Genomic DNA, 14,617 nt, shown 5'->3' on the forward strand with positions numbered 1-14,617 from the left:
CCAATACACACAAATCTAACTAAGGAAAGGAATTAAGTATATATACATATGGATGAGCGATGTCAGAGCGGCATGGACTAAGATACCGTAGATATGTATAGAATACAGTATATACATGAGATGAGTAATGCAAGATGTGTAAACATTATTAAAGTGACTAAGATACCGTAGAATAGTATAGAATACAGTATATACATGAGATGAGTAATACAAGATGTGTAAACATTATTAAAGTGACTAAGATCCGTAGAATAGTATAGAATACAGTATATACATAGATGAGTAATGCAAGATGTGTAAACATTATTAAAGTGACTAAGATACCGTAGAATAGTATAGAATACAGTATATACATGAGATGAGTAATGCAAGATGTGTAAACATTATTAAAGTGACTAAGATACCGTAGAATAGTATAGAATACAGTATATACATGAGATGAGTAATACAAGATGTGTAAACATTATTAAAGTGACTAAGATACCGTAGAATAGTATAGAATACAGTATATACATATGAGATGAGAAATGCAAGTTATGTAAACATTATCAAAGTGACTAGTGTTCCATTACTTATAGTGACCAATTATTTCTCGTCTATGGGTATAGGCAGCAGCCTCTAATGTGCTAGTGGTGGCTGTTTAACAGTATGGTTGCCTTGTGACCAGAGTGTCCCATGGTGGTGGTGTGGTTATGGTATGGGCAGACATAAGGTACGGACAACGAACACAATTTTTTTGTGCATTTTATTGATGGCAATTGGAATGCACAGAGAACTGTGAGATACCCATTGTCCTGCCATTCATCTGCTGCCATCACCTCATGTTTCAGCATGATAGTGCACGGCGCAAGGATCTGTCGCAAGGATCTGTACACAATTCCTGGAAGCTGAAAATGTCCCAGTTCTTCCATGGCCTGCATACTCAGCAGACATGTCAAACATTGAGCAGGTTTGGAATGCTCTGGATCGATGTGTAGGACAGCGTTCCAGTTTCCACCAATATTCATTAACTTCGCACAGCCATTGAAGAGGTGTGGGACAACATTCCACAGGCCACAATCAACAGCCTGATCAACTCCATGCGAAGGAGATGTGTTTGTGCTGCATGAGGCAAATGGTGGTCACACCAGATACTGACTGGTTTTCTAATCCACTACTTATTTTTTAACGGTATCTGTGACCAACAGATGCATATCTGTGTTCCCAGTCATGTGAAATCTATAGATTAGGTCCTAATGAATATATTTTAATTGACTGATTTCCTTATATGACCACCATTTGCCTCAAAAGTTTCTACAGCTTTTTTTGGCTAACCGGGCTATCTGCATTGTGTCCCGCCACCCACCACCTGCCAACCCCTCTTTTACGCTACTGCTACTCTCTGTTTATCATATATGCATAGTCACTTTAACCATATCTACATGTACATACTACCTCAATCACCCCGACTAATCGGTGCCTGTATATAGCCTCGCTACTGTATATAGCCTCGCTACTGTATATAGCCTCACTACTGTTATTTCTGGTAGCAGGTAGACTAGTGGTTAGAATGTTGGACTAGTAACCGAAAGGTTGCAAGATCGAATCCCCGAGCTGACAAGGTAAAACATCTGTTGTTCTGCCCTGAACAAGGCAGTTAACCCACTGTTCCTAGGCCGTCATTGACAAATAGAATTTGTTCTTAACTGACTTGCCTAGTTAAATAAAGGTAAAATATAACGGTTATTTTTTACTGTTGTTTTTATTTATTTACCTATTATTCACCTAATACCTTTTTTGCACTGTTGGTTAGAGCCTGTAAATAAGCATTTCACTGTAAGGTCTACTGTTGTATTCGGCGCACGTGACAAATAAACTTTGATTTGATTATATGAACTGTAACTCAGTAAAATCTTTAAAACTGTTGCATGTTTCGTTTATATTTTTGTTCAGTTTAGATGCAGGCCAATGCCAAAGGTCAAACAATTCCATATACCGATTCATGCCAGCATCAAAATCTGGCAAGGTCTGGTTATTTTTTCTTTTCAATAATACTTTAGGAAGAAAAGCACAGTAGCTTGACTAAGGCCTACAGTTGCAGAGACTAGCAAACCAAGCCTATGCATTGGGTGACATACAGTACATGCAGAGAAAGTGGACTGTGAGATACATGGACACAATGGACCATTACCATGTTTATCTTTTCCACTTTTGGAGAAAAAAAATAAAAAATTWGCCTATATAAAACCAGTGGGCAAAGTAGCCTTAATAATTAATCAAATATAGCCCAATTTCGACTGACTTTAAAAGTGTCAAATACATTGGGCGTATAAGTTTACAAACTCAAATAGCAAACTCATATATTATTGAATAGCTGTTATAATTTAATCAATTCGTTTGAAATTGTCAATGAAAGGTTACCGCGAAAAAGATGTGCCCATATTCAAATAAGACAAGATCACGCCCCCCCCGCAAAGTCATTTAAATACTTCGCTAACAGTCGTCACAGACAGAGTGTGCGCTTCCATTTCTTTTGCGACGACGTGCCTCTCTAAACACCAGCTCTTCTCGTTCTGTCCGTAAAAGGTACGTTTTTATATATTTTGTGGCTGGTGTATTTAGCTGATTGCCTGATTTAGCGTTATTTTGGTCGTCTTTAGGTATTCTAAATAATTATAGTGTAATTTACAGAAATTTAGTTATTGTTGAATAAACGTGGTTCGAAAGCCGCTTTAGCTAGCGAAGGTACTCCCGAACGTTAATTTTCCACATGCATTTTGCCAGTTCACTTAAACTGATCTTAGTTTTTCTGCGAGAACTAGTTGGTTAACATACATTAAATACACGGATGTTTAACCCTCCTTTTTTAAATTTCATTTTTTTGCTAATTTCAGTCTTCGTTTCACCTAACGGTAACTATCAACTTCATTGTAAAGATGGCTGCGTCTTCGCCTTTAGCTTAGCACCAGGTGGCGAAGCAGGCCAACAACGTGGTGTAAAATGGCGCTCCCCTCTTGGCCTGTTTTTTTTCTTCTTCTCCGGTCTGTAAGACTCATTTAGCCAGACGGCTGATCACCGCGTACGGTTTACGCGTAATTTGTTTTCCATCATAGCAGGTTAAATAACGTTCGAAATTGTTGTATTTACCTGAATTCCGATAATTATTTACAGGTTGGCCTAGCGCTAGCTGGCTAACGTAGCTAATTATGTTGTGCGCAATGTGCGTCAGACAATTGTTAACTACCCTAGATGTGACCTAGCTAGATTTACAACTCATGTAGGTATCGGGAGTACGTTATGTAACTTTGATATTAATGGAAATGGCCAGGTAACGATACTTAATGGGATTTTATTTGACCCGGGCTTTTTCCCTTGCAGACAAAGAAACATGTCCGACGAAGGAAAACTTTTCGTCGGTGGCCTGAGCTTCGACACAACAGAAGAATCTCTGGCTGAAGCTTTCGCTAAGTATGGTAACATTGCAAAAGGTGCGTCCAAAGTAATTTTATTTGAGCGATGGTTAGCTACTAAATATATTATCAGAAATGTTGAACTTCCGGTTAATTAATGTTTTGGTCTCGCTCAGTTGATGTCATCAGGGACAAAGAAACAGGAAGGTCTCGTGGATTCGGCTTCGTAAAGTACGATAATGCCGAGGATGCGAAGGACGCTTTGGATGGCATGAACGGCAAGGTAGATATGTTGATCACAATTTACCGACGCATTTATTTACCTCGTTTTTGCATGTATAATTATTATAACACAAGTGTTTGAATATCTCCCCTACCACTATAAATGTCTTACAGCTACAAACAATATGATGGCCCACCAGACACATTTCAATGCATTAAACCCATACATAAAACAAATGTTTATGAACTGCGATGGCTAACCTCTTTTCTCTTGCAGTCCGTTGACGGCAGAACAATTCGTGTGGATGAGGCGGGCAAGGGTGGTGGTCGTTCAGGAGGCGGCGGTGGTGGATTCAGAGGGTCCAGAGGAGGTGGTGGATATGGCGGTGGAGGTGGATATGGAGGGGGGAGAGGAAGAGGTGGGCGAGTTTACTCGCGAGGTATGGGCAGGCAATCTGCAAGATGGTGTGCTCCCCATCATCCATTAGCGTTTTGTCTTGCCCTCCCTCTTAGCCGTAGTTACATTTCAGTGTGAGCTTTCTTTAGCCGTGAGTTTGTTTTTGAAGTCCTGTGGTGTTTTGTTCCCAGGTGGTGGAGGATATGGTGGTGGTGGTGGTGACAGGGGATATGGTGAGAGGAGCTATGGCGGCGGCGGAGGAGATCGGAGTTATGGTGGCGGCGGAGACCGGAGCTATGGAAGTGGCGGTGGATACAGGAGCGGTGGTGGTGGTGGCGGAGGAGGATACTCTTCTGGTGGCGGAGGATACAGGGACAATAGGTGAGGCGACATGTCCGACTGCCAATTAAGAGATACACAAATTGTTTGTAGAAATTCCTGTCTTGCATCCTTTACAGCGGACAGCGACCTTACCTATATATTTTTTTCTCCTCCAATGTTAGGGGCCAGGGAGGCTACGGGGATCGCTCTGGGGGATCCTACAGAGACAGCTACGACAGTTATGGTATGTATGAGTTGTGTGTACTAGCGTAATGATGTGCTTGCATCAATAGGCCTAGGACACTTCCTCAAGGTTCTGGAATCAAATCCATTCCCCTGACTAGTATAGAATGCCTTCAAGTTCAGTGCGCCGTTCCTTCCCTCCCTTAAGTGTACTCTGAACTCATTCAATTTGCTGGGATCATATTTGCTTCATCTTACTCCCAGCACTGTTTATTACAGAAAGACCTCCAACACTAGTTGGTTAAGCTATTTGCGACTGTTTAGTGGGTAACCATGTTGGATGTTGTCAAACTCAAATGTTCGTGAACTTGTTTCCTAAACTCAGTGTCTGTGTGCCCACTTCTTGTCCTCAGCTGCTCACGAGTAAAAATCTGCCCCCCGATTCAAGATCATCCCTTGGCTGGCTGTATTTAAAAAGATGCGCTCCTCTCAAGAAATTTGTCCACGTGTTGACCTGATGATTTTTTGTAGTCCTATTCTGTGTTTAAGTAGCTCGAGCGTCTTTAAATTTAGCCATGAGTTTCGGCCATTCATTTACAAACCATGTTTAATAGAAGTTGGAGGTGTTCTCTAAAGGATGCATCTCTATTTGCTCTTATGGCATTTCAATTGATAAAGCATAATGTCGTACTTGTTGGTGCTGCAAATTTAGTGAACTCAAATATTGCATCACATGGCTGTTTTTGAATAACAGCATCAGTTACTTTCTACGCCCTGTTCCTATCCAGCACTGTCTGACATCACCATTTGAATCCTATATATTAATATTGGGATATCAATGGGGCTTGTTAACTTCCTGTTTTTGTTTTAAACGACAATGTCCGACCTACCTCCTGCCAAGTTTTAAAACAGTAAAAAAAAATCCACTTAGGTGCTTTAGAAAACTGGCCGGGAAGTGCTTTTTGGATTTTATGAATGCATTCCTTGTGTTGCTAGGCAGCAATGCCTTCACCCATACCATTGAGGTTCTTGATATAGCCGACGGTCCTGTGTTAAGTTTCCAAAAATAGTGAATTCCTTTAAGGCTGGTGACACTGCACGCCTGAAGTGGCCGGCTGTTCATGAAGTTGCAAATTGCAGCGGGCTCCAATCTGCCCGCAGTGTTTTGCTCTGCTCAAAAGCCTGCATTTTAAATGTGCTTGTTATAATGGACTTAACTTAAAGAGAACAAAAAAAACATACCAATTCATACTGTTACTACTCTTCCCCAATATTCCACCTGGGAACGATTTTGTACTTTCTGTTCTTTGTATCATCAACATTGAAGATTATTTTTTGTCAATTTTGGCTTCATGGAGCCCATTAAAACGATTTGTTGAAAATACTTGTGCCTTGAACGTACTTATGGGGAGGTTAGCAGTTTGTCAGTATTTGCCAGTTGGTGTATCTTCATAGCATTTAAATGTTTCCCTTCTGGTGTTTAACAACTTCTCTGGTACTACAGAAACTTAACTTCCAACATATACATCCCGAAACTGGGAATAAATTTAATTCACAGGGAATAACTGCTATTCACAGGAAGTGCCATGGTTACAGTATTATAGAAGTAACTTCTGTTGGCATATTTTCCCTCTGAGGCTGAAGTGTGGGGTTTGCCTTTTAGTGGCTAATGGTTAGTGGGGTACTGGTAGTCAAAGCTTTGACTATGGTTGCCCTTAACAGTTTAGTTTGAGTACTTGATGCCACTGGGCACTTTAGTAGTGGTTTGGTAAATAAATGGGTAGTTAATTCGCCTAGAGGAATATTGTATGTTCTTGACATGACTAGTGTGGCCTACTCATGGGGGTGGGGGGGAGGGTCCTGTTAATGCTTCATTGCTCAGCTACAGAAAATGTCTACAAGTCCTTGGCGAATGACCTGTTGCTCCTACCAACCAGTGCTCGTCAGAAGTGAAAGCTGCTCTCTTGCCTAGTTCATTTGTGGACAATCAATAGGCCAGTTCACGTGAGGTAAACTCCTTTTGCTCACATCCTTCAGTTATTTTATTTCCAGCAATGTTTTAGCCGTTGTCCCCCTGCTGCAGAGACTGCCAGTCAAACGTCCCCTGGCCATTTTGCAACACACGATGCTTAAGTCCACAACTGCCCCCTCTTGAAATGTGCCTTAGCGAAATGACTTAACCTGGCCTCAGTACGATTACTCTTCCGTCATGTCTTCTATGTATTTCAGTCAAACTCAATTGTGATCACCTCAATTGCCCCTCTTGATGTACAACCCACTGATTTGTGTGTATTTTTTTTCTTGCTCTTATCTGTTTTGTTTTAATAGCGTGGTTCTAAGCATTGTGTATAAAGTCTGGGTAGTCGAACAAGTTATGCTGTTGCATGCCAAAGTCCTGTTGTCTTTGTGAGATTCTGTTCTAATGTCATGAATGTCTTCTCTTTTAGGGTGAGTTCAATTTTTGGAGACTGAACTCTCCAGTGGCAGATGGTGATAAACTGGAATCTCCTGCAGCAGTGTTCCAGGTTTGTCTATTTTCGTACAGTTTTTCGTATCTGTGAAGCTGCCACATCAAATGCTCTGAAAATGCATGATTTATGCAATATTAACTAATTAGTTCTTTCATTCCTTGGTCTCAGGTCCAGTGTCTGGAGGTGGTGTGAGTAGCAGTGGAGTCCACATCAACCCAGTACTCTGCATTGGCTGAGTTCTGTCTTCAATGCAGTCACTGGTTCCCAGGAGTTCTGGGGAAAAATATTTTCTCATCTTAAACATTTTGTATAGAGATCCTACAAGCTACATCTCTTTGGGGAAACAGCTTTAGGTGAAGTGATTTGTCTATGGGACACCATACTAACATGTTACAAAAAAAGCTACTTTCCTCGTGTTGGTGTTCATAGCTCTAGACGGATGTAGTCGATAGTTTCACCTGTTCCAGTAACTAGTTGTTTTAAAGTAACCTGTTTCTATGTACATTTAGCAGAAGTTCTTATCCAGAGCGACTTACAGGCGCAATTATGAAGTGCCTTACTCAAGGGCAATTTTTTTTACGTGTTTTGCTCAGGGATTTGAGGCAATGACCTTTTGGATACTGGCACTATGCTCTTAACTGTTACGCTAACAATATGATATATTGTGAACTAGTTTCTTCAATAAAATCAGACTAACCAACACCATGTTTTAAGGATATAAACTCAGCAAAAAAAGAAACGTGCTCTTGTCAACTGCGTTTATTTTAGGGGAACTTAACGTGTAAATATTTGTATGAACATAAGATTCAACAACTGAGACATAAACTGAACAAGTTCCACAGACATGTGACTAACAGAAATTGAATAATGTGTCCCTGAAGAAAGGGGGGCCAAATCTAAATTAAGTATCTGGTGTGGCCACCAGCTGCACTAATACTGTGGTGCATCTCCTTGTGGACCACTAGATTTGCCAGTTCWTGCTGTGACATGTTACCCAGTCAAAGCACCTGCAAGTTTCTCGGGGGAATGGCCCTCACACTCCGATCCAACAGGTCCCAGATGTGCTCAATGGGATTGAGATCAAGGTTCTTCCCTGGCCATGGCAGAACATTGACATTACTGTCTTGCAGYAAATCACTCACAGAATGAGCAGTATGGCTGTTGGCATTGTCATGCTGGAGGGTCATATCGGGATGAGCCTGCAGGAAGGGTACGACATGAGGGAGGAGGATGTCTTCACTAACGCTCAGCGTTGAGATTGCCTGCAATGACAAGCTCAGTCCGATGATGCTGTGAGACCACGACGGACCCTCCACCTCCAAATTGATCCCGCTCCAGAGTACAGGCCTCGGTGTAACGCTCATTCCTTCTACGATAAACGTGGATCTGACCATCACCCCTGGTGAGAGAAAATCACAACTTYGTGAAGAGCACTTTTTGCCAGTCCTGCCTGGTCCAGCAATGGTGGGTTTGTGCCCATAGGCGACTTTGTTGCCGGTGATGTCTGGTGAGGACCTGCCTTACAACASGCCTACAAGCCCTCAGTCCAGCCTCTCTCAGCCTATTGCGGAKAGTCTGAGCACTGATGGAGGGATTGTGCGTTCCTGGTGTAACTCGGGCAGTTGTTGCTATTCTGTACCTGTCCCGCATGTGTGATGTTTGGATGTACCAATCCTGTGGTGGTGTTAATACACTTGGTCTGCAACTGTGAGGACGATCAGCTGTCCGTCCTGTCTCCCTGTAGCTCACAGTACGGACATTGCAATTTATTGCCCTGGCCACATCTGCAGTCCTCATGCCTCCTTGCAGCATGCCTAACACGGAACCCAAACCAGCAGCGCGCGTMCGCCATCGTGCATAAATGTATTTTGTCCCCCTACACCAAACGCTATCACGACACGCAGGTTAAAATATCAAAACAAACTGAGCCAATTACATTTAATTTGGGAACAGGTCAAAAAGCATTAAACATTTATGGCAATTTACCTAGTTAGCTTGCAKTTTCTAGCTAATTTGTCCTATTTAGCTAGCTTGTTGTTGCTAGCTAATTTGTCATGGGATATAAACATTGAGTTGTTATTTTACCTGAAATGCACAAGGTCCTCTAATCTGCCAATTAATCCACACTTAAAACGGTCAACTGAATCGTTTCTAGTCATCTTTCCTCCTTCCAGGCTTTTTCATCTTTGAACTTATATGGTGATTGGTATCTAAACTTTCATAGTATTACTACYCCGACCGGCAACACAGTTCATCTTTCAATCACCCACGTGGGTATAACCAATGAGAAGATGGGAGGCAGGACTTGCAGCGTGATCTGCGTCAGAAATAGAAAGGACTTCTATATTAGCCCTTCGGCACGCAGATGTGCGCGAGCAGTGTGGGTGCAATAATTGAATAACATAGATTTCTAAATGTATTTTGCAATGCTCGCGCACGACACAAGCGGTTTGGTCAGCCTATAAAACAGAACCCAAATCGGCTGAGCGCGTGCGCCATTGTGCATACATTTATTTTTTACCCCCACACCAAACGCGATCGCGACACTCAGGTTAAAGTATCAAAACAAACTCTGAACCTATTATATTCATTTGGGGACAGGTCGAAAAGCATTAAACATTTATGGCTAGTTAGCTTGCACTTGCTAGCTAATTTGTCCTGGGATATAAACATTGAGTTGTTGTTTTACCTGAAATGCACAAGGTCCTCTACTCCGCCAATTAATCCACACATAAAACGGTCAACCGAATCGTTTCTAGTCATCTCTCTTTTTCCAGGCTTTTTCTTCTCTTGACTTTATATTGCGATTGGCAACTTTCATAAATTAGGTGCATTACCGTCACTGACCTCGTTTGTCTTTCAGTCACCCACGTGGGCATAACCAATGAGATGGGAGAGGCAGGACTTGCAGCGCGATCTGCGTCAGAAATAGAAAAAACTTKTATTTTTAGCCCTTGGCAACACAGACGCTCGTTGGCGCAATAACTGAATAACATAGATTTCTAAATGTATTTTGCAACACAGTGTGGTCAGCCTGTAAGGCATGTTCACGCAGATGAGCAATGACCCTAGGCATCTTTCTTTTGGTGTTTTTCAGAGTCAGTAGAAAGGCCTCTTTAGTGTCCAAAGCTTTCATAACTGATCTTCATTTCCTACATCTGTAAGCTGTTGGTGTCTTAACAACCGTTCCAAAGGTGCATGTTTATTAATTGTTTATGGTTCATTGAACAAGCATGGGAAACGGTGTTCAAACCCTTTACAATGAAGATCTGGGAAGTTATTTGGATTTTCACGAATTCTCTTATTTTTTTGCTGAGTTTAGATGGTGTCGGGCTCATACAGTCATGAAAATGCTGGGAAAGTCATGGAATTCTATCCAGGTGTTTTCCAGGCCTGGAAAGGTTTTGGAAAATGATACAAATCTGAAAAGTAATACCTGTGAATGTAATTGCTTAAATTATTTCAAAAATGCAACTATCAACCAATAAATCCACATATCAGCCTAGATCAATAGTGTGTAAGCACACGCATAGGGTTCGGCTAACCGAGGTTGGTTAAAGCGTCAGCCTTATTCTAAAATTGATTACATTTCCCCTCATCTACACATAATACCCCACAAAGCAAAAACAGGTTTTTAGAAATAAATTTACATAAGTATTCAGACCCTTTACCCAGTACTTTGTTGGAGCGCCTTTGACAGAGATTTTACACAGCCTCGAGTTTACTTGGGTATGATGCTACAAGCTTGGCACACCTGTTTTGGGGAGTTTCTCCCCTTCTCTGCAGATCCTCTCAAGCTCTGTCAGGTTGGATGGGAGGTGTTGCTGCACAGCTATTTTCAGGTCTCTCGAGAGATGTTTGATCGGGTACAAGTCCAGTTTTTACCCCCAAGCCATAAGACTCCTGAACTGGTAATCAAATGGCTACCCAGACTATTTGCATTGTGTGCCCCCCCCCCAACCCCTCTTTGACGCTGCTGCTGCTACTCTGTTTATCATATATGCATATGCATAGTCACTTTAACTATACATTCATGTACATACTACCACAATTTGCCCGACCAACCAGTGCTCCCGCACATTGGCTAACCGGGCTGTCTGCATTGTGTCCCGCCACTCCCTCTTTTAGACTACTGCTACTCTCTGTCCATCATATACAGTAGGGCAAAAAAGTATTTAGTCAGCCACCAATTGTGCAAGTTCTCCCACTTAAAAAGATGAGAGAGGCCTGTAATTTTCATCATAGGTACACTTCAACTATGACAGACAAAATGAGYAAAAAAAATCCAGAAAATCACATTGTAGGATTTTTAATGCATTTATTTGCAAATTATGGTGGAAAATAAGTATTTGGTCAATAACAAAAGTTTCTCAATACTTTGTTATATACCCTTTGTTGGCAATGACAGAGGTCAAACGTTTTCTGTAAGTCTTCACAAGGTTTTCACTCACTGTTGCTGGTATTTTGGCCCATTCCTCCATGCAGATCTCTAGAGCAGTGATGTTGGGGCTGGTTGGCCGGGGCAACACAGAACTTCAACTCCTCCAAGAATTTTCTATGAGGGTTTGAGATCTGGAGACTGGCTAGGCCACTCCAGGACCTTGAATGCTTCCTTACGAGCCAATCTTTCGTTGCCCGGGCGGTTGTTTGGATCATTGTCATGCTGAAAGAACCAGCTACGTTTCAATTTCAAGCCCTTGCTGATGGCAAGGAGGTTTTCATCTCAAAATCGCAGATACATGGCCCATTCATCTTTCCTTTACACGGATCAGTCGCCTGGCTCCCTTTGCAGAAAAACAGCCCCAAAAACATGTTCCACCCACATGCTTGAACAGTAGGCTTATGGTGTTTTTGATGCAACCTCAGCATCTTTGTCCTCCAACCGACGAGTTGAGTTCTTACCAAAAAAGTTATATTTGTTGGTTTCATTTGAACCATATGAACATTCTCAATCTTCTTCTGGATATCCAAAATGCTTCTAGCACTTCAACGGGCCCTGGACATGTACTGGCTTAAGCAGGGGACACGTCTGGCACTGCAGGATTTGAGTCCTGGCGGCGTAGTGTGTTACTGATGGTAGGCTTTGTTACTTTGGTCCGCAGCTCCTCTGGCAGGTCATTCACTAGGCGGCTCCCGCTGTGTGTCTGGGATTTTTTGCTCACCGTTCTTGTGATATCTTTGACCCCACGGGGTGAACTTGCGTGGAGCCCCAGATCAAGGGAGATTATCAGTGGTCTTAGTAATGTCTTCCCATTTCCTAAATTGCTCGCAACGCACAGTTGATTTCCTTCAAACCAAGCTGCCTTACCTATTGCAGATTCAGTCTCCCAGCCTGGTGCAGGTCTAACAATTTTGTTTCTGGTGTCTTATGATCATGCCTCTTTGGTTTTGGACCATAATGGATTTGGAGTGTGACTGTTTGAGGTTGTGGACAGGTGTCTTTTAATATGATAACAGTTCAAAGCAGGTGCCATTAATACAGGTAAACGAGTGGGGACAGAGGAAGCCTCTAAAGAAGAAGTACACGGTCTGGTGAGAGCAGAAATCTTGCTTGTTGTAGGTGACAAAATACTTATTTCCACCTAAATTTGCAAATAAATTACATTAAACAAATCCTACAATGTAGTTTTCTCTGGATGTTTCTTTTCTCATTTTTGTCTGTCATAGTTAAGTGTACCTATGATGGAAATAAAAGGCCCTTCATCTTTTTAAGTGGTAGACTTGCAACAATTGGGGCTGACTAAATACTTATTTTGCCTCACTGTATGGCATAGTCACTTTAACCATATCTAGCATGTACATACCTACCTCATCAGCCTTACTAACCGGTGTCTTGTATGTAAGCCTCACTACTGTTTTTTTTTTTTTTTTTTTTTTTTTTTTTTTTTTTTTTTTTGTTTTTTTTTTTTTTTTTTTTTTTTTTTTTTTTTTTTTTTTTTTTTTTTTTTTTTTTTTTTTTTTTTTTTTTTTTTTTTTTTTTTTTTTTTTTTTTTTTTTTTTTTTTTTTTTTTTTTTTTTTTTTTTTTTTTTTTTTTTTTTTTTTTTTTTTTTTTTTTTTTTTTTTTTTTTTTTTTTCCTTTGCATTATTTTTTTTTTTTTTTTTTTTTTTCTGCTCTATTACTATTTTAGACTTCTATTTTACGGTTGTCTGAGTTTTTTTTCCTTCCTTTTTTTTTTATTCTACTACTTGTCACCTAATACTTCTTTCGAACTATTGGTTTAGAGCTGTAAGTAAGCATTTACTGTTGTATTTCGGCGCACGTGACAATAAACTTTTGATTTGAAACACAGATAATTTATTATCTTTTATTACTGTGGCGCTGACACACTAGGTGCGGCTCTTCCAATGCACTCTCCAAACTCCTTCCAGTGGAGGGTGCGTTTTTTCTCTTGTTGAAATGTTGGCTGTTGCTTTCACACACGTTTAAATGGCATAGGCCCTATGTGGTAAATCTAGATTCCATCTAATACTACAATAATTGCTAGCATTTCATCATTCCATCCCCGTACCGTTTATTGCAAAACGTAGGCATTTCTGTTCCATGTTTGATAGGCCTACAGATAATTTCCATTTAGCCAACATTTGTTACCCTGCTCTGAGTGGGTGTGATGTTTATAGTGCACATGAAAGTCGTTCAAGACTCATTAGGTATGTTGGGTTCTGAAATATACTTATTCAAGTCAGTGAGGGAGAGAGGGTAATGTATAAACGTTTACATTATGTCAGGATATGTTATTGTTAGCCATCAGGGATCCTATGGGAGGGATCTCTGGGAGGAGAAGAGACACATGTTCTGGTACCAGTCACCATGACCAGCTGTGAGTTGGGGAGGAGTGAGCACTTTGGGGCAAGAGGTCAGGTCAGATGAAGTGAGGATGAAAGATATCACCAAGGTTCTGTCTAGCAACAGAGATGCATTTTGGCTGTTCAGATGTGGTAGGGAGGAGACTGCATAGGAGAAAGGGTTAAATATCAAGTGCTTGTGTGAAAATGTTTTTGTCTATTCACCTGTTCAACCTTTTCGAAGAATAACTTGGTTTACGCTTTCATAGTGTCGCGTTCTTACTCTGATAATTAGAACCAAACAGGTATAGATTTTCTATTTATTTAATTCAATGTATGGTTTCTTGTTCATTTTACGGGTTTATGTCAGAGTTCTGTGTGTTGTGTCCCCTGTCATTTTAGTTGGGTGTGATTAGGAGCGCATAGAAATAGGCTATGTGGCCTGCACTCCACATAACCTTCCATGTATGCATGGTTGTTGATGGTGTTGAAATTAGAGGTCGACGACGATTATCGGATATGGCCGATTAATTAGGGCCAATTTTCAGTTTTCATAACAATCGGAAATCGGTAAAGAAAAGATTGTACACCTTAATTTCCACCAAATTATTTATATAGCCTTCTTACATCAGCTGATATCTCAAAGTCTCAAATTTAACTAGGCAAGTCAGTTAAGACACATTCTTATTTTCAATAACTGCCTAGGAACGGTGGGTTAACTGGCGTTGTTCAGGGGCAGAAGCACAGATTTTTACCTTGTCACTCAGGGATTCAATCTTGCAACCTTACGGTTAACTAGTCAACGCTCTCTACCACTGCCTCACGAGGAAGCCCGCCTGTTACGCGAAAT

General features: G+C 41.0%; 1 protein-coding gene across 5 annotated transcripts; it reads left to right on the forward strand.

The window, feature by feature from the left end:
• The first annotated feature begins 2,482 nt into the window (after positions 1-2,482).
• On the forward strand, positions 2,483-7,725 carry LOC111956499 (cold-inducible RNA-binding protein B). 5 transcript variants are annotated; one of them, XR_011474606.1, is made up of 8 exons: positions 2,483-2,565; positions 3,358-3,467; positions 3,566-3,672; positions 3,889-4,051; positions 4,200-4,389; positions 4,512-4,573; positions 6,960-7,037; positions 7,152-7,725. XR_011474606.1 is itself a non-coding variant. In XM_023976948.2 (7 exons), exons 2-7 carry the CDS (start codon positions 3,368-3,370, stop codon positions 4,937-4,939), a joined length of 636 nt encoding a protein of 211 aa, XP_023832716.1. In that variant the 5' UTR covers positions 2,483-2,565; positions 3,358-3,367; the 3' UTR covers positions 4,940-5,586. The 5 variants fall into 5 exon arrangements, 3 of the variants coding, with proteins under 3 accessions (XP_023832716.1, XP_023832718.1, XP_023832719.1); XR_011474607.1 differs by lacking the exons at positions 6,960-7,037; positions 7,152-7,725 and adding an exon at positions 4,926-5,044 and having other exon boundaries at positions 4,200-4,388; positions 4,507-4,573; XM_023976948.2 differs by lacking the exons at positions 6,960-7,037; positions 7,152-7,725 and adding an exon at positions 4,926-5,586.
• The last annotated feature ends 6,892 nt before the right edge of the window (positions 7,726-14,617 follow it).

This window comes from Salvelinus sp. IW2-2015, linkage group LG32 (genome assembly GCF_002910315.2).
Source record: "Salvelinus sp. IW2-2015 linkage group LG32, ASM291031v2, whole genome shotgun sequence".
NCBI classification, from domain to species: Eukaryota; Metazoa; Chordata; class Actinopteri; order Salmoniformes; family Salmonidae; genus Salvelinus; species Salvelinus sp. IW2-2015.

What these genes read in the sequence shown, in the direction of transcription:
- LOC111956499 (XM_023976948.2), top strand. Translation starts at nt 3,368, where the DNA reads ATGTCCGACGAAGGAAAACTTTTCGTCGGTGGCCTGAGCTTCGACACA. An exon ending in GTATGGTAACATTGCAAAAG is followed by an intron (nt 3,468 to 3,565) that starts GTGCGTCCAAAG and finishes GGTCTCGCTCAG; the next exon opens with TTGATGTCATCAGGGACAAA. An exon ending in TGGGCGAGTTTACTCGCGAG is followed by an intron (nt 4,052 to 4,199) that starts GTATGGGCAGGC and finishes TTTTGTTCCCAG; the next exon opens with GTGGTGGAGGATATGGTGGT.